The sequence below is a fragment of the Anas platyrhynchos genome, chromosome 1 (genome assembly GCF_047663525.1).
Source record: "Anas platyrhynchos isolate ZD024472 breed Pekin duck chromosome 1, IASCAAS_PekinDuck_T2T, whole genome shotgun sequence".
NCBI classification, from domain to species: Eukaryota; Metazoa; Chordata; class Aves; order Anseriformes; family Anatidae; genus Anas; species Anas platyrhynchos.
The window spans coordinates 67,626,609-67,646,920 of NC_092587.1; the positions used below are offsets into that span (position 1 = coordinate 67,626,609).

At 35.8% G+C, this 20,312-nt stretch overlaps 1 protein-coding gene across 3 annotated transcripts in view; it reads left to right on the forward strand.

The window, feature by feature from the left end:
- PIK3C2G (phosphatidylinositol-4-phosphate 3-kinase catalytic subunit type 2 gamma) overlaps positions 1-20,312 on the forward strand; it is a 212,515-nt gene that overhangs the window by 121,649 nt on the left and 70,554 nt on the right. For 2 of the 3 annotated variants that reach the window (XM_038172918.2, XM_038172919.2), the window contains exons 19-24: positions 4,570-4,750; positions 6,376-6,483; positions 8,739-8,831; positions 11,020-11,149; positions 13,336-13,472; positions 16,177-16,346. In XM_038172918.2, the coding sequence (XP_038028846.1) occupies positions 4,570-4,750; positions 6,376-6,483; positions 8,739-8,831; positions 11,020-11,149; positions 13,336-13,472; positions 16,177-16,346 (819 nt within the window). The remainder of the gene's footprint in view (positions 1-4,569; positions 4,751-6,375; positions 6,484-8,738; positions 8,832-11,019; positions 11,150-13,335; positions 13,473-16,176; positions 16,347-20,312) is intronic. The other variant, XM_038172920.2, reaches the window with a different exon arrangement.

Below are 20,312 nucleotides of genomic sequence, written 5' to 3' on the forward strand. Positions count from 1 at the left end.
CTAAGGAACCTCATTTTCATGGCATCTCTCTGAATTCAAAACACCTTGAGCAAAGTCTGAGCAGTGTGTGTGCTGGAGAGTACAGCTTTTGTGTAGTAATACCAGACACCACTTGGAAACATGAATTAACAAGAATCAATACTCCAACTTTGACACTGCATCTTGTGTTTCTCTTGCTACAGTGTGGCGTAATGGTCTGCAAGCTAATCTGTCCTGTCATGCATTGCTCTCTGGTTCATCATCCTCCTGTTTCTGAAGGAGACAAGGACCAGATGTTCAAGCAGCAGAGTTGCCTGAGCTCTTTCACTTGTCTGCCAGCTCCAATCCAGAGAGCAGTCTATGTTTTCTGCAAAGCCATTAGGGCACCAGCTTTCCCCTTTCCCCACAGCAGAATAGGAGAATGTGGCCAGCTCACCCGTTTTGACAATAAGATCCACAACATCCTATTCCTTTCCCTCCTTTTTATTATTTCTTATTTTTTTTCATTATTTTTATTTTTCATTTCTCTTTTCTCCATAACTGCTGGTTGTAGCATTGTTTCTCCTTCTCTGTCACAGGAGTCAACTCAGCATGATTCAGTCCCACCTTCCTTTCTGCCCTGTGGCAAAAATCTCTCCAGCACTCCTATTTTTCTCTTCCTGGAAAACACAAATACATAATTCTGCAGTTTCAGGTGCCATAAAAGGTGGGTTGAGCCAGCTTGCAGGTGTGGAATGGATGAATGCAGAGAGGAAGAGAAGCGGTTGGTTGCAGGAGAATGTTAGGGGCAACTCTCAGGGCACCCCAGGACCCTCTGACTGCTGCTAAATGTAAGCAGTCTAGATGGCTTCATTGCTAGCTCTCAAGTCAGCATCATTTTGTTTCCAGACCCATTATGCTGTTTCCCAGAAAGTGGCCTCTGGACAATACATCTGAATTCCCCTGGCCTTGGTGAGAGCAAAGGCACTTGTCTCAAGTCAGAACCCTGAAGAGTGAGGGTTGCTTCTCTGTTGTTAGGAGCAAGATCCTATGTCTAGGCCTGGCATAAAGCAGGATTTTATATTGAGTTCTGTATTGCAGAATGCTGTGAAAATTGTCATGAAAAAAAAAATAATAAAAATAATAAAAGCTTTACCTATTTCCTTATTGGCAGCCTTGAGTTTTAAATCATTCTGATGTAGTCTTCCTCTGTCACAGCTAGGCGTCAAGTCCTAACTAGAAAATTTCATTACTGTCTTGAGTATTTCTCCATCCTGTGACCTCAGAAGTTGCAGACTTCCCTATCTGTGCTGAGCTTTTGCAATGACAGGGTGAAGATGTGTGGGCCAGAAAACTGGGACGACAGAATTACAACTGCATATTTGTTCAGTTGTTGAGTAAACATTTCAGCAAAGCCTATAATGAGTCATCACATTAACAGCTGGCCTTCGTATCCTCCTTGGGACTTACGTTTATGAAATGGATATAAAAGTCAGACCCACTTAATTCAAATCATTTTACAAATTGAGGTCTACATGCTTTTAAAAGAGTACCTACCCTAACGGGCAGGCAGAAGGGAGTTGCACTGCCTGTACTGTAGTCACCAGACGTACTTTGAGTGCAGAGTACTGAGGCCAAGTCCCTCATGAGGTTGCTGGGGAAGCACGTGGACTGTCAAAAGCTGCCATGTGGGTTCAGCCTGCAGAGTGTGTGTCAGACTGCAGCTGGCAGGAAGTGGATTTTAACAGAGATCACTATGGCTGCTTCAACTTCCCACATGGCTTGAGCTCGAGAAGCTCATCTGACAGGATTCAGTCTCTATCCATCCTCTGTCCTCATGTACACCTTTTGCACAAGCTATCTGAATCTGGCTTATAGTCTTCCCTCAGGTTGAAAATACATTTATAAATCATGTGTATGTACTAGAATTCATCCAAGCTTATTTTATGTGAATGATTAGCTGTAAGAATAATAATTTAAAAAAAAAAAATGTATCTGCTAGGTTGTTCCACCTTCTGTGAGGAGTAAGTAGCTCTGTTTAAAATAGGAAAGCGTTTTGCTTTTGCTGTTTTGCTTCCTATATGTGAAATTCTTTCATTTTAGGGAAATAAAAGTCATTTTAGTGTTCTGTATATCTGAGAGGATAAAAGGGATATCTCAAACATGAAAAGGTAGTGTCTCTGGATTCTATAAATATGTACTGTGAAAAATGGACTAGGTGAACAAATGTGACTTAAATGTTCAGGAGCTGATTCAGTATGCAAGTGTATTGTGTACAGAGATTTTGCACTGGTGTAATCTGGCCAACTCAAAATATAGATCACGGTGATATAGTCTTTTTTTAGGTGCGCCTGCATTTGTTTTTGTGGGGCAGAAATGAACAAATTAATTCTGCCTGTGCTCCAAGGGAAATGCAAGCTGTTTATCTAGACTGAGGCTAAGCTGGGCTCTGCTTCAGTAAACTAAAATTCCTGCCTGTTTGATAGTTTGGAGTGAACCAGTAATGTTTTTCTTCACAAAATAATCACCAAGCATGCTCCTAACTTGCAGTTGAAATGGACAGAGTATGTTTTTATTTTAAATCACTTTATCTGCCTACAGCTGACCTAAAAAGGCCACTACAGAGTGGGATTCAGTAGCCCAAATTTAGGCCATTTTACACAGCATAAGGTGTCTGAGACATCTGCATGGGTTTGGCACATACGAGATATTGCCTCCAGTGTACCCATACCTTTCCAAGGCAGCAACTGGAGGACAAATGGGATTTTCTAAGGTAGCTAAAATGGCACAAGGTATCTATCTACATTTAAGCAAAAACACAAAAGAATTCCGTGGAAACTTGGTCTTAATGCTCTAGAAATCTGGAGGAATTAGTTTATCAGCCACCATATATGATTGTGCTCTCAGCTATATTCTTGTATGTGGAGGGTTCAGGGTATGACAGCTGTCTCTGTGCTGGGGTTTCCCTTCCACCAGGCACTGCAAAGACAATTTTATTTTATTTTTTTGATGATACAAAAAGTAATTATCTATTTTTACCAAACTACAGAAAGAAATGTCATTTAATCTCCCCTGTAGAGTGCTGTTGATAAACTTGTTGATACCTCTTCATTTTCATGTGTAAGCTTTTCTGACAGAAACACCATACATACTTTTGAGATTTTCAGTACTTACCAAACCCTTAGACATTCACAGTTTCTGCGTAACAGGAAATGCTTTTCAGAGACCAGTAGGTGATAATATTCTGCACTGAGTTATATAGGAAAAGAGGACCTAGAAGGATCATTGCCTTATGAAAAGTGATAGGAATCCCTCATTACCAAAAGATGGATGAGCTGTGGTCATCATATTTTAATGCCTTATAAATGATTTGTAGAAGTCAGAGTCTATCGTCATTATATTTTTTTTACCTTTAAATATCAGTGCTTGATATATCATGTGCCTACTTTTTGTTATGTGACATAGTCATATGTGATGTGCTATAAAGTCAACTTCTCTAATTTCTGTCCTGTGAAAACTAGAATTATTTGTTAGGTTTGAGTAACCTCATCAGCTAAGAGAAACTGCATTAAAATTCAGGCATTTATAAGAAATTTAAGGTTTGGATTCAATTAATTTCTTAAGATTGAAGTTGTAGGGAGGGATGTTCAGAAATATAAACAAACAACAGCAACAACAATGGACAGCAGTCCATCAGTCCCTTAGGGAATGAAAATCCCAGGTAATGGGCAAGATGTTAGTGGCAATATGAAGTTGGTGATTCTATCTATGCTTACGAAAATAAATTAAAGGTGTACAAAAACTCTGGACCTCATCAAGAAAAAAATCCCCAGTGATCAAGTAAATTAACTACGAAAACCTAAACCCCACAGCTTTACTGGCCCAAATGAACTTATAATTAGAGAGTACTGCATGGTAAATCTATGGAAAAATAAGTATGTTTTTGGTTTTACATCTGACTTTTATTTAGGGAATAACTCCAGTTCCAAAGCTTTGACAAACTTCAGTAAAACTCAAAGCTGAATTTTTACTCTAGACCAACACCTATCAGTAAAAAAAAGGAATAAAGTGGTCTCATTTCACTCTTCTCAGAAGTATTTCCAGTTTCAGAAATGTCTCCTCAACTTAAAATAGTGAAAGCTTCTGGAACTGATGATACTGCTGAAACTAAAATGGTCTTTAAATGCACCTCCTTGCTGAAAGATATCTTTGATTGTGTAAGTGTACTGGCCGAAGAAAAAAAAAAAAGTTAGGAATATACACTTAAAACTGGACTTCAAAAATACAAACAAACAAAAAAACATGTTTTCACTTTGTAAAATTTCCTTGCAGAAAAGAGGAGCAATATAAGCACTGCAGTATAGACAGTAAGAAATGGCAGGTTCCTATTGATTCAAAACATTTGAAATCTCATTAGTTCTGGGATCTGAGTACTGCCAGCAAATAAACTTTTTTTTTTTTCATTCTCTGTTGCTAAGCTGCACAAAGTCACCAAATACAGATTAGTCTGGAGTGCATTTACTGTTCCTGCTAGAAGTGATATAAAATAAAAATCAGATTTAGATACACAGATTTCGTTTGTGTTTTTTTTTTTCCTCCTCCTCCCTTCAGGCTGTTGAAGAATGCACAGAATGAAATTCATTTCAAAATCTGGTATCGGAAACTACTGGCTGCTTTCCAATTCTCTGCTGGAAAAGCCCTGAACAATGAGTTTTCTAAGGAGGGGAAACTTCTTAGAATTTTGGAAGACATCGCTGAAAAAGTAAAAGCTGCCAGTGACCAAAAAAGAAAGGTTTGTTATACAAAATACAAATAATAATAAAAAAATTCCCCTTCCATCTAAAGTTTTCAAGGTAATTTTACTTTTTCCCAAGTGGCACCTCTTGCCTATAGTGCCCTTTATTTAGATAAACCTAAGATTTGACTAAAATTTTTAAAATTTTGGACAGGTATAAAAACAAGGAAAATACACATTTTTAATGGGCATTCTCTTACCATTAATGCTCTAGAGATCAACAGTTCTTTTAAACCATTTAAATTCTTTCATCCATAGTTTCCTAGATTTGGACGAGGTCAGAAACAATGACAACAAACCTGGGTAACTTTGAACTGAAAGGACTCACATTCAACATCTCATCCCAAAATATGTCTCCTGTGGAGGTGCAGTGTTTTTTGAAAACTTTGCTGAAAGTTGTCATTGAGACATTGAACATTCTTATTTCTTAAAGGTGACAATCAAAGTGGCCTGTACTTAATATCTCAAATACACCAGAATTCTTGTCAGTAGAAGGCTTGTAGTCTTCTACGGTGAGTACAGTTTTCATATTGCATAGGTACATTTCCAATTCAAATGTGTTAATTTTCTAAAACAGCTGTTGTTACATACCTGATGTGTAAAACACTTTCTTGCTGAGATCTTAGTGAGGCAATCCAGAAAGCCAGATAAAAATATTCCTGCCACTGCTAGTTATCATGAAAGTTATGAATTCTTATTGCCTTGTTAAGGATTCAAAGATTTTCAAAGGATTTTTCAGAATACTCTGTATTGCTACTAAAAGCAGAAAAGCAAACATGGAAGTAAAAAGAAAAAATATCTATTTGCAAAGGGAAAAATCCATGTAAAGAAATATAAATAGTAGTGATGCATTATACATTACTGATGTATATTTCAAATGATAAAGATTAATCGCAAGGCTGTAGTGGTTGCTGTGACACTTGCAGTTAACACACCTACTGTTATGTGAGGGAGATCACAGTGTTCAGGCAACAAATTGTAAAGTCCAAAAAGGCAAAAAATACATGAGGTGCAGCAGCACTGGTGGATACCCTAGTAAAGGGCTCTGAATCTGAACCTACATAACAGCATGAACTGGTAGAGCACCTAGGTAGTAAAAGCATTAAGGTGGAATAAAATTACAGTTTTTATTTTTAATAACTGTACCTCAGTGTAACCTTATTAGCTGTTATAAGATTACATGGATACTATTAGTTCCGTGTACTAGAAATTGGAATTGGAATCAGAATTGGAATCAGAATCATAGAACAACTCAGGTTGGAAGGGTCCTCAGAGATCATCTGCTTCTAACCCTCCTGCCATGGGTAGGGATGCCACCCACTGGATCAGGTTGCCCAGGGCTCCAAGCCAGCCTTGAACACTTCCAGGGATGGGGCATCCACAGCTTCTCTGGGCAACCTGCTCCAGGGCCTCACCACCCTCTGAGTGAAGCATTTCCTCCTAACCTCTAATCTAAATCTCCCATATTTTAGTTTAAAACCTCTCCTCCTTGTGATATCAATATCTGCTTGTGTAAGTTTTAATTAAAATGTTATGTTTAATTAAAATATAACAAGACAGTCGACAGTTTAAAAACTTGTGTTATATTCTTTCATGCTGCCATAATGATTCACATGTTGCAGGAGGTGTTAAAGATGGAACTCAGCAGACTTCAGCAGTTCTTCCAGGAGGTAAAGGTTTGTCGACTTCCCCTGAATCCTGCACTTGTTGTGCAAGGCATAGAAGCAGATGTAAGTTTAGTTCATATGATGAATTACTTTTTTTTTTTTTTTATTTAATATAAAGGGGGAGAGGGAATAAATTGATGCATTGACTGGGAAATAATCCTACTGGTATTTAGCATGAGTCATCTGGTAAACTGACATCTAGCCTAATCCCCTTGAAACCAGGGGCCTTTGTTGGAGATAGAGGTGCAGGAAACTGCTGGGGTAGGTGTTGCTTGTAAATCTCATGTCATGCAGCAGCAGCACATACTTCAAACTCTCAGCAGCTTCCTCCCAGCTCTGCTGCCCTGCTGTGGCATTGGGATTGGCAATGGCACTTGCCTCCCCTGAAACTGAGACTTGGTTTCCATTCTATCCATGTAGCTCCTAGTGGCAGTTTTTTTCTCATCTAAAATTCTTCCATTTCACAGATGGGAACTGCTAAAGATCTAGACCTAGCTCTTTTTGCTTCAGTAAGACCAGGCACATGACTGAGAATTGCTAAAATATTAAATATTTAGAGTAAGTCACATGTGTCTATGACTCCTATAAAAAGTGACTTGTAAATAAAGGAAACCTTAATGCTGTTTAGCATTACTTGACTTTGACCACAGTGCTAAGACTCATTTATTCATTGTTTAGGATGTTTTCATAATCAATATTATGCTAGAAATAAGCTGTTCCAGCTCTGGAAAAGAAAAAGGTATCCAGCAGCAAGGAAAAACAAACCTGAAGACTTGTATATATTATCGGTTATAGGTTCCTAATTACAGCAATTTGTGCTCTATTTTTGTTCTCTGGCTCATTATCCACAGTGGACCTGATTCTAAAAAGGTGCTGATCCCTTCAATTGTCTTTGACCTGTGATTCTCCAAGTAATTGCTATTCAGCCTTGATCTCTCAGAGAACAGAGGTCTTCCAGCACCCGCAGGTTTGGGCCAACTGTGGATAATATAAGTCAGAAGAATTTGAAGCCTGCTGCTTCTCACTGCGTTCAGGCTTTTTGGAAATATTGACTAATGGGAAAGTATCTCAGCATACAGTCATGCTATTTATACAGCACAAGCTTGGCTGGATATATACAAATTGTTTAAATATAAGTATCTGAAAAGATATATTTTTTCCTTTTTCTTACATCATTTTAAGCCATTATCATTCTATAAATATCTGCATCTTCTTGACTTATCAGTACAAGCATGCAAACTAACATTTTAAATGCTTATAGTAACCTCAAATTTAATAAATTTTTATATCATCTATTGATTTTACTAGCAGCCCAGCTTTATCACTAATGCATTATATCACAGTAAACTTTCAAGTACAGATTCAGACATTTCAATTGTCAAAATTCCGTAGGGGGTCAAGATTTCATCACTGATAATAGCTATAGCAGCAGTTGCAACAGTATGGTGTGGCTAAGACGATATTTGAATGTGTGTACCATGCTTTGAAATATTTAGTTGGAAAGGAATAGACAGCTGTGTCTAGTAGTGTTTTTGTTCAAATTAGCCCCCATTGTTCTCCATCAAGTAAGCATAGCAGTAGCTGCTGTGGGGTGCTCATTATCTCTAGAAACTAAACCATTAATTTACCATTGTCTTTGGTTGTGTTGTTGGTTTTTCTCCCCTTTTTATAATGATGATAATAATACTAGCCTAACACACAGGATTTTCAGTTTTTGGCTCATTAATGCTTTTTAAAGGCCTTTCAGATCTTCAGGTGGAAGGAGCTACAGGGCATGAAAGGTCAGATTTTATGTTTAATTAAGATAAATTCCACATAAAATAGGTTGGGATTTTCAGAATTTCCCGTATCCTCATCCAGACTTAGGTGACCACTGGAATTAACAGGTTCTTTGTTTCCGTAAAGATTGTATGACCTTGTAATTCCTTTGCAGAAAAATATTAATAATAATAAAAAAAAGGACTAAAGATTTTTCAATGCATTGCAGATTCTGATTAGATAAGTCTTATGTATTTTTGTCCACTAAATCCCAACCAAATGTTAGCATTAATAGGACTGCATTAAAATAAAAAACAGTATGTAAAATATCATCCATTCATATTATCTGATTATGGAGTGGAACAAATTGCCAGTGGAAAAAGAGTTTTTTTGTTTTCCTGAACCAACAAAATAGCCAATAATATTAGTAATTATTTATTTTTGTCATTAGAGATACTGAGAAGTATTTAAAGATGATATATTTTTTTGGAGTTATTATATTAACCTCAAGTTTTGTATATGTGACTCGGTTGTCCTCTCTCACCTTTTTTTCCCTGAAGTCATGCTCATATTTTACATCCAATGCTTTTCCATTAAAAATTTCCTTCATCAATGCAAATGCTCCAAGTGGAAACATCAATATTATTTTTAAGGTAAGTTATTCCTCTAATCCTCACTTCCTTTTGTATGTAAAAGGTTGATTTGAAATCCAGCTGATTAATATTTTAAATCTGGAGACTGATAATGTTTGATTTGGCTCTGTTGTTCACTTTTCACGCTATTTTTGACACTAGGACTTTCATTGGAATATGAACAGAAAATGCACTCCAGTACTCAACATTTGATCAGTAGATAATCAAATGACTTCTTGCATTTACTTTTCCTTAATGGAGAAAACCAGGTTAAAATTTTAAGTTTATATTAGTTTATTTACCACACCAAAGTCAGAGAAGGGATTATTCAATATGATTGAATCCTGTAACCTTGTCCAACTCCCAAAAATCAAAATACTATAGTGTTAAAGACAGAGTTTGCTGGACAGAATCTAATTCCAATCCTATCAGAGAGTGTGGGATAATGGGCTGAGGAATGGGGATGATGAGGACAGCAGAGGAGCTCTGTTTTAGTAGAGTTAGTCGGAGTAATTAATCCAGAGTTCCTCTAGTTTATCTTCCAATAGTCACTTTCAGAGCTTCAGAGCTCAGGACAGTGCTTCTCCATCAGCAAAAGACAATATGTGCAATCTAAAATTGCTTCTCTTTCAAAAGAGTAAAAGTGTTCCCTAACAATGGATGTTGTTTTTAGATGAAGAACACTGAAGATCATAAAATGTCTGATGGATACAAAGTGGTTTATGTTGCCAGACAAAGACATTATTCCTAGATCTTTTGCAGTGTAATGTTCCAAACCAGAAGCCTAAAAATTGATAAAAATAAATTTAATAAAAAACATGCAGGCTGTCCAGAATGAAATTGACTTTCAGAGCAGTTATGATTCTCAGGAATTAGAAGCATAATCTCTAGGCATGCTAGGGGGAGACTAGCAATGTTTTGTTTTCTGAACATTCAGAAAGCTGCTTCTTGTACTATTTTACCTGAGACTCAATGTTAAATAGGAAGGCTCCTACTTACTTGAGCAAATCCTTCCCAATGAAGCATTTAAACATTTGTGCTAGTTCTACCTAGACAGCATTTCCCCTGCCTGGTAATGTTCCAGAACCACCAATTGTCCAGTTGCTGTAGGAGCAGTGTCATTGACACTGTCATCTTTTCCTGACAGCAGCCCCTTGTATTAAAGTATCTTTTATTTGAACTGTAGTTCAATTGTTCATTCATGGTGGATAATGCATAGATAAAATAATAAGCACTGTTATTATACTAAATTGTCTGCTGTGTATGTGAGGGTAGGAGAACAGGTAAGTGGAGAGGCTAAGATTTTTCTCAGGTCTAGGTTCTGAGAAGAATTACTTGGAGTCAAGATTACCCTCAGATGAAAGAAACAGATTTTTCATTATTATTATTTTCAAAGATAAGTTTGTGTCCTCTACATTACCGCCATTTAATGGCGGTAAATGTCTGTATATTGGAATGCTTATGTAAAAAGAACATAACAAAAGTGCAAAACATAAAAATTAAGTCACATGCACATGTCTTTTAGATGGGAGTGGGGGTGGTGGGGAGACAAAACAAACAAACAAACAAACAAACAAACAAAAAAACAGGACTTGTTTTCACATGCTATTTACACAGCCACAGTTGAAGATAGTTTCTTCATCACCTCTCGTGGCTACAATTACAACCCCATTTCACTAAGATTACTGTTTAACAGACTCCTTGAGAAGAGTAGTCAGCACTGCATCTCTGTTTGAAACTGAATATGAATCATGTCATGGATAAAATATAAATTGATGATAAGATTCCTCTTCAGTCTACTTCAAGCTTTAAGTTGTGAAGCTTAACATTAGGTCAAATGCTGTCATTTGAGAAAAGGGATCTAGCATTAGGTAGAATTTAAAACGTAGCTAAATTAGGATCCTACCTCCAGATTAAGTTTTCAAACTCTAATAATTGCATATGAAAAATAAGCAGAAAGGCTGCAGTTAATCAGAGAGCATTTGCTACTATTTCTATGGCTGCCAAAACTGTTGCTGCCTACGTGTGCCATCTATCCAGTCCTCTTCCTGACACAGAAAGATAAGTAGCAACTTTGAAGAAAAATAAGAGGCTTTTACTGCAAAATGAATGTAGCTATTTTGGTGTGGGAAAAAGTCCAAATAAAATACAAAGTTATGTCTGTGTGGTATTGAAGGAGAAGCTTGGATTTCTTGTGCTATTTTAACAGATAGGCGATGATCTACGTCAAGATATGCTGGTTCTGCAAATTATTCGACTGATGGACAACATTTGGCTCCAAGAGGGACTGGATATGCAAATGATAATTTATAAGTGTTTGTCCACAGGAAAAGACCAAGGTCAGTTTTAGATTACAAATATTACCCCTATCGCATTATTCATATCTTATGTAAATAGCAATACAAAATATCCTCCCTTTAACTTTTATTTTCACAGGTGTCCTGTTTATCTGCCACTTCCACCCCCTCACTCCCCCCCCCCCCCCAAAAAAAAAAAAAAAAGCTGATAACTTTGGTTACTCAGGCCCTAAATTTCACACCTACATAATCCAGAATGTTCATTGCTCTCCAAACTCAATGAATTTTGTATTCTAGAATTTTCCAAAAGTTTCAACATCAGCAGCTTGCACCACATTCTTAAAAGTAACTTCACACATAAAGAGGGTCTTAGAGAAAATTGTCCATACCTACTAAAGTTTTAATCCTGTGTGATCCCACGTAGATGCTTAAATGAACCTAGAAACATGTGGCTACAGAAGGTACCTGTAGACAAGTGATGACAGCTTTGCAATGTTGAATTTGAAATATTACTCTTGCGATTAATGCTGCTTAGGGCAAGCCTGACTCATCTGAAAGCTTTATTTCTCTCCTTTATGGTTGTTAGAGCAGAGCTGTAGCAGGGAAGCCAATTGCTTGCTAAAAAAAAACTTACCGACAGCAATAAGCTTACTATTTTTTACAGACACTCCAAATGTTTTACTGAAAATAATCCTTGCACAAAAAGAAGACTGAAGTATTGAGATTACCTTCTGTACAAAAACTACCAATAATAATAAAATTTTTAAATATTATATTTAATATATTTTATATAACATAATAATATAATAATATATTTTATGTAAATATTTATATTAATATAATAATATAAAATGATTAATTTTTTTTTGATGATGAGACAGAGAAAATGAGAGAGGGTGAGTGATCTAAAGGGACCCTAGGAATAAGTATAGATGACCTCACGCACATGGCAGGTGGTTAAGGTGACCTGAAAAAGACTCCTCCCTTCTTTGTAAAGATGGGAGTCAAAGCCTGAAGGCTTCTTCTTCAAACACAAATGACACAAAGAATATTAATTCTGAACATATTATAGTCTCTTTGATATATGAGCAGTTAATTTGATTTTACTAAGAAAGATACAGGGAACATCAGCAAATAATATTCTATCTGATGGTCTCTTCCTTTCAGCACCATAGTAGTAGAAAATCTCCCAGTGACTCCCCTCACAATGTCTTTCCTTATGAATTACAATAGTGTTAATATAACTGATTTACAGTTGATGGTTAAGGATCAAATGACATGCCTGTGGTACTACAGGGCATGTGCTAAAAAGTTCATATGTATACACAGGTCTTCCATATCCTGGGCTATCACCTTGCTCCATGAGCCACATTTTCCACAGGGGGGATAGAAGAGGGCAATTGTGTAGTCATGGGAACACAGAAATCACTTGAGTCTCAAGCAGACACAGAAATGTGAAAAGCAGTTAAAGCACTGGTAGGATGCCACTTTCCAGGCTTGATATTGTAGGGGAGCCTGTCACCGACTAAAATCGCTAGAAGTTCTTCCTGTAATGCAGAGTTTCAGGGTAAGGTGCCTGGGAACCACACACAGGTACAGTGACAAGTCTGTCAAGCCAGGTCTCGGTTCCGAAAAAGGAATGAGTACATGAAGTAGAGGCATAGGATTCAAATGAAGCATTGCAAAATGCTTGGCTTCTCTGTACATTTCAAAGACCTGTTATATGTCACCTTGGACCTGACTAATTTCTGCACTGTCTAGTATCCTGTATCCCAACTGTGATCAGTCTAATATACTGCAGAGAACAGTCTGCAACATTTTTGACAATAAGCACGGATGAAATAACTTTGTATTTCACAGTAAATATCTGATCTGATTTTTTTAATAGATTTTTGTTGTTTGTATACATATTCTACCCATTTTGAAACTTGTTAAATTGTTGGCCTTGTTGGTACCTTGAGGCAGTTATGTACACAATATTGGTATTAGTGTTTATATTTGTTGTTTGTGGAACTGCTACTTTTCACTGACCTTTGTTTTTTGTTTCCTAAAACAAAAAAAGAATGAAGAAGATAGATTGGAATTTTATTTATATTCATTATTTTATAAGCTTCTAAGCATGCATTTTTTCTGCATAGGATGATCCAAAAATATGCAAATGCATTAATGGTCATCATATATTTTTAAAGTTATGGGCTTCTCATGTGATCTCTTCTGTATCTGACCAGGATTGGTACAGATGGTGCCAGATGCTACCACACTAGCCAAAATCCACAGGAAATCTGGACTAATAGGACCATTGAAAGAAAACACAATTAAAAAATGGTTCCGTCATCACCATCAGCTGGAGTCAAGTTACCAAGAGGTAACATCGTAATGAACCTTATTATACTTTTCATCCTTTACCATGGAAAAGAAAAAAACATAACAGTAAGCAGCAAAAATAAGTGACTCACATTCAGGACAAGCAAGTCACATGCATACACGTAGAAACCAGGAAACTGGCTTAAATTGACATTCTCTTTATAAAGAGATATTTCTCTGGATCAGGTGCATTATAACACATTTTCTATAATAATGTATCATAGTAATATTTTGAAATATACTAGTAAAGAGAAGCTGATGTAGAAATTAAATTTTGAGCTCCAAAATATTTTTTTAGGTCCAGCTCTCTAAACATTTTATTTTATATTAACCATGCAAAGTCTTAGTGAATTTCCTGTATTTGGAAATGTCCATGTCAATATCCACAGTTTTAGAAAGCTGTTTTATGGAAGCTGCCTAGTCACATGATACATAAGATCATGCTTTTCACATCACATTGTGGGATCCCATGTAATACATCTGTTTTTATGAAACCAGGCATTATGCATGAGCCAAGAAATTTAAAATTTTATTTATAGAAGCAGAGGTTTCCCTTTGAAAGGAACTGTTTCTATTCATTCTTTGTTGGCTCAGCATATTCTAAGACTTTTTAAAAACTTTTTAATGTTTGTATTGCTGGGACAATTTTTGATCCCTTCTCCATGCCAGCAGTAGATTAGTAGCCAAAATTTTAAATGAATTTTAAAGGACAGCTTTCAGTGTTTAGCATTTTGAAAATGAAGTGTTTTTTCATAAAAGTGTATTAGTAGGCACGTAGATTTATAACATAGATATGTTTGATAGTCTCTAGTGTTTTGTAGTTATTCCATACGTTTTTGCTCACCCATATTTTTGGTAAGAGCATTTCAATTACTAGAATATAATCTTGATTTAATTAATCAGGAACAATCTGTATTGATTTTTTTTTTTTACAGGTTTGTAAATTTACACTATTAAGGTAGATGTGCAGCCAACTTTTCAATTGAAAATTGAGATAGCTATTAGTAACTCACTGAAAAATGGATTTGTTGCTGTTGCTACCGTTTGTAGGAAGTACCATTAAAGCAGAATATTCTAAAACCAATTTCTAGCTATTTTCATTTGATTTCTTGAATGTATAAAAAAAAAAAGTCAGCTCTAATTGCATAGGACATGCATAAAATTGCTACTATACATTCACCTTGCATTTGCTGATGAATGAACTTTTCTCTTTTACTTAGTAATTATTTTTTTTTTTATTCATATAATACTGTGTTTAAGGTGCTCAAAAAGCTTATGCAGAATAAGCTTTAATATCCTCATTTTACAGTTGGGTGAACAGAATCACAGTAAGCTTAGGTGTTTTATCCAAGGTCATCTAAGCGGGTAAGTAGTACAGTTAGACATAAAATTCACCAGTCTCATGCTATGGCCTATGTCTTCCACAGAGCTGTCACCTGTATCAGCCATTGCAGGTGGCACCCTGTGTCTGCATGGAAATCCTGAATGACTAAATAATTATTTATGTTGTCTAATGTAGGTTTTGTCCAAAAATATAATGCCCACAATTTAAGATTTTTTTTGGTTTCTATATAAATGAATCACTTTGTGATTAACATTCATGTAAGATTAAGACTTTTGAATAAGAACTGCATTTACAGTTCTTAAACTGTAGTAGGTAAGATTAAAAAAAGACAAGACCCGTTTCTTACGCTTTGGGGTAGAAGATTGGTCATGATTTGAATCAAGAATAACTCTCACCTCAGAGAGAATGCTGAATGTGTGTATTGTGACAGCAATTGGGTATATTCTTCTAATAGGAAAAGTCCACAGTTGTTAAATACTTCTCTCTGAAGTAAGCAGAAAACTTGGAATCCATCTATGAGTGTCTGGTGAGCATATCGTTAGCTTTACCATGTACTTCTTTCTATGTCTGTTGTAGGCATGTTTCTGAGAAAGAGCAGTAATACAATGTAGTACTGTAAAGAGATTCATGGGATAAATCTGAATGAGCCAGTCTACTTACATGAAGCAGGAAAGTACACATTTCCACTGTGTAAAAGTGCTTGCCAGAGAAGTAGGTTATAAACAGGACAGATAGACTGGTTTGGGGTTTAATCATTGTCTTGGGTTTCTCCACATGGAACGTGTTTTGATCCTATAGTCTATTCAGATTAGAAGATGCTAAAATCCTTTTAGATTAGAAGATCCTTTCAGTTAAATGGGGCTGAATGCTTCGGGCTGGAATATTGTGAGACTTCATCAATTATGATTTAATGTAGTTGAGTTCTGGAAATAAAAGACCAATGTAGGTACAAACCAATTGTGTAAAATAACCCACTTTCTTTACAATGAAATTTGTCCAATTAATTGTTTTACATCATATTTCTAAACAGTTACTTTTGCATTATAGAGGCAGACTAACAAACATAAAATGTCAGTTTCCAAAAAGAAGCTTGCTTTTCTTAGGTACATTTCACCGTAGAAGTTTTCCACAGAATTCCAAGTGTCTGTAAATCACAAGTTGAAAACCTCATGCACAAAATTTTTGTTGCATTGTAACTTTGCATTTACTGTATTTTTTGTTTGTTTACTACTGAAAACAGTCCTCTGTTTAAATTTTATCTACATACTTAGCATGTGTAGAAAAACATTTTTTCTTATTAGCACTGCAAACAGCTATGTCTCTTCATAATTCTAATAAGTGTTTTTGTTTTCTTAATTAGGCAATAAGGAATTTCTTTTATTCCTGTGCGGGCTGGTGTGTTGTCACCTTCATTCTGGGCATCTGTGACCGACACAATGACAACATAATGCTGACAAATGCTGGACACATGTTCCACATAGATTTTGGAAAATTTTTAGGTCATGCACAGACATTTGGAAGTATAAGAAGGTTAGTATCTATATTAACACATATAGTAGGTTTGAAAACAATGGTCTGAAATTTTTCTGCCTTGTCAACAACCATACAAAAAAATACAAATAAGGTCGCGATTTTTTTTTCTGAAGTTTCCAGGACATCATCTTTCTGTTGTTCACAGAACCTTTATAAATATAGGAATGACTGGAAAAGTAATTAAAATGAGATGTTAGAGATCCCCTTTCAGTCTAAAACAAACAAAAAACATCAAAAAAAACCATCTAAATCCTTGTATTGTCAGAGATTTGAATTAGATGCAGCTCTGTTGTGGCCAGAATAGGAGACTGGCCTATGTCAAAAGGATTCAGACATCTTTTCTTTTCTTTTTTTTTTTTTTCTCCTGACAATATTCCTATAACGGATCCAAAACAATAAATGTGTTTAATTGGCAACTTCCTTGCCATGTTCAGAGAAGAAACCAAATTTTCCAAATAGATACGGAGAATGATTACATTATGCCTCTGTGGGTGAAATTATAATCTTTTCATTATCTTTCAAAGTTTCACCTCCAACCACAGTAAGGTCAGGGTCTATTTTGCAAATATCTTGTTTTATTTGGATGAGGCTGTGATTATTCTATGTTTGTATTTATCTGTTGTGACTATCCCATTATAAACAAAATAGTGTGATTGTGTCTTCTGGTTCCTACTGTGAACATACTATGGAGGGCTTAATTGGGATGTAATAAAAGTAGATAGGGTAATGCTCATGTGTTCAATGCATAAAGGAACTGGTACAGCAGAATAGAGAATGGGTGAATGATCCCTAACAGTGATGAGTAGTGTGTGTATGGGTGATGACTTTCTTCCAAGTTTCCTAATAATTTCCAGGATTAATAGTTGGAATTATTCGTTCCCTTACGCCAATCCCCCTCAGGCTGGCCTTTGACTATTTTCAACTATCTCACTGTTTAAGACAAATAACAGCGTGGGAGTATTGGTATGAGGGAAGCTGATGAGGCTAATAAGTACTTCTAATCTAGGCAGTCAAAAGATTTAGTTGCAGTGCTCAGAATTATCATCAATCATTCAAGATATTCTCTCTTAATCCTACTTATTTGCTGTGGAAAGAATAAAGGAGAGCAGAGTCATAAAAAGATACTCATGCACACTCAAAGACAAGTGCTGCATCCCTCACTCCAGCAAACTGACTTTTGGAGCCTAGCAGGAATTGAGCAGTATTTTTTCATGAGCAAAGAATTATTTAGGTGTGAAAGGTAGGACCAATGAAATACAAGGGGACACACAATAATCAAATTTAAATAGAAATTATGTAATAGCAATAATAAAAACAGATGTTGATTTTACTGTTTTATCATTCAGTCTTCCTCTACTGTCTTTTAAGTCTATGAAAAAAAAAAAAAAAAGAATAATAACTTCCATAAATAGTGGCCATTTTTTTCCTGCTTCTCCATGCAGTATATTGCTCTTAAACCATAAAATAAAATGGTAATACATTTTAGGACCTTCACTTAACTCTGTCATGGTTCCTTAGCAAAACAAGGACTCACTTTCTGTAGGTTGTGAATGTCATGGGACACTGTTTGTCTTCCCTGTCCCTACATGCAGCTGAGCAGGTGCAAGATTAATAGCTATAGCTCTCCTGAGTTGTATGCACCTTCGTAAAATGTAGCATATTATTTGTAACACAGGAACCTAGGGATATTGCATTTCAACTTCCCACAAACTTCAGGCCCTCTCAGAATTTAAAACCCTCCATGCTATTTGTATCTATCCATTCCCACAATGCAAATCCTGAAATAGTTTTAGCCTCTGCTTTCTTTAAAAGCTCTTTATACTAGTTTTTCATTTGAGTTCTTATTAGATTTTTATTTGGGTTCTTTGCACTCCCAAACAATACCATGCTCCTGAAATAATATTGATAAAACAGCAATTAAATGCTTCCAGGTCTTCAGAATTATTTGTGCTTACCCTTGGGGTTTTGTACAATAGGTGCTGTATACATGCTTGTGAAGTTCTGGAGGTAGCTTTAAAGAATAGAAAGCATCTGATACCAATCCCTAAACAGCTTAAAAAAATAAAAAAGTTATAAAAAGATTATTCAAGTGAGTAAATGCTTATAGATAAGGGGTCCCTATCTGAAATGTTTAAAATGGACATTCCTTTTAAAAGTTAGGAAGATAACTTGCTTGCCATGGTTGTCCATTTTCTGTTTTCAGTGAGTGCTTTTTGCCGTTAGCAAGCTCTTATTCCTCATAAAGCTTCATAACAGTAGGTCCTCTCCAACATTCTGCTGTGGAGCATTTCTTTTAGTGTAAAACAAAGTTTGTAAAACAAACATGGCAGCTTTGAGAATCAAACCATCATTCATGGGCTGTGGTTCTTTCTATCAAATCCAATATGAATCTTCAGAGAAACTTTTGAAACTGATATGATTCATGTAGTCATGCTCTTTTGTATTCAAGGGTTTAGTTAACTTTTCTAATTCTTGCCCTCATGTTTAACTGGTATCCAATAAATCTGCTCAGTTTTGAGTCCAAGGTAGAAGTCAGTAGCTCAGCTCCTACTGATTTCAGAGGAAAGAGGAATCAGGAACTTTCTATCTTTTCCAGTTCCATGTACCTTCACAGTGCAGCAAAATATGTTCAGTAGTACTAATAGCCTATCTTTACTTGGGTCTAAGAACTAATCTTTCAGAAGAAGTGTTGGAAGTCTATGTATGATATATCTAACCAAAAGTATAATAACAGAGTTTGGCAGACAGATTATTCCCAAATTCACACAGGGAATTTTCCGATTGAACATGAGACTTTCTTATCTTTTATTTGTTTAATGTTTTAGTCACACTAAATGACACATTTTTTTAGTGGTAATAAAACTTGACTTCCTTCATTCTTTAATCCAGCCACTGAATTTGACCTTACATACCCCTCAAGTAGAGAATTCTTCAGGAATACTTCAAACTGTCATTTAATTTCATATAACTGTCCTATTCTTTAACTACTGAGTATTCCAGGGCAATCATCTAAGACCCGCTTTGACTAAAATAAGTGTCATATTATCCACGTAATCATACAGGACTAAGGCATCAAATGGCACTGAAGAAGGTGTCAGTCTAATGGCTGAACCTCACACACTTTCTTTGATTGTCTTTTCTTCCTTTCAGTTCTGACCAGTTCCTTTTGAATATTTCTTCATTGCTGAATTAGGCTGTAAGAGATTTATTTAAATCCTGAGCTAACTGAACTAATTCTAACTTTAGCAGTTTCATCCTCTCCACTACCAGTCACTTCAAGAACTGTTGCCTATATTTTTTTAGTCAACAAGTCTGAAAACTGATGGCAAGGTATGGAGTAGTCCAGCTAAATGGCACACTATATATGCTCATCATGATAACTTTAGTGTCTGTTTTTTTTTTTTTTAAACACCCAGTCATTGACCTTTCTTTCCCTGATCTGAATCACAGAGACCCTCTTGTCTCTTTGCCAAACTCATTCTGCTTGTTGGCGTGGTTTTCCCAGAAGTTAAATCTGCCAAGTTGATTTCTTCTGCAAAGTTAATTACCAGAAGCAATCTAGCTATTCCACTGGGAAATTCCAGTTTTTTGAAGGAAGTTTCAAAAATATGGGAAAATTATGTTTCCCACACTTTCTTCCTATGTCAGTATTTTCCTATACTAAATAGCATGTAAGAAAGTGTGAGCATGCATAAAAATGTGTCTTATTTCAAAAGTAACACATTTTGTTTTTAAGGTTAATAGTTAAAATTAAAATTCCTGTCTTACTGGAAGTGTTTATTTGAAGAAATGTATTCTTTTCAGGTATGTCTTTCTAAAATGTCAATGTTGGCATACAGTCAAAAAAAAAAAATTGTATCTACATGTTTTCCATGTTTTTCCTAAAACTAGGAAAAACAAGCAAGAGATAAGTTAGAAAATTGAGAATTTCTCTTTTTTTTTTTTTTCTTTTTTCATTTTTTT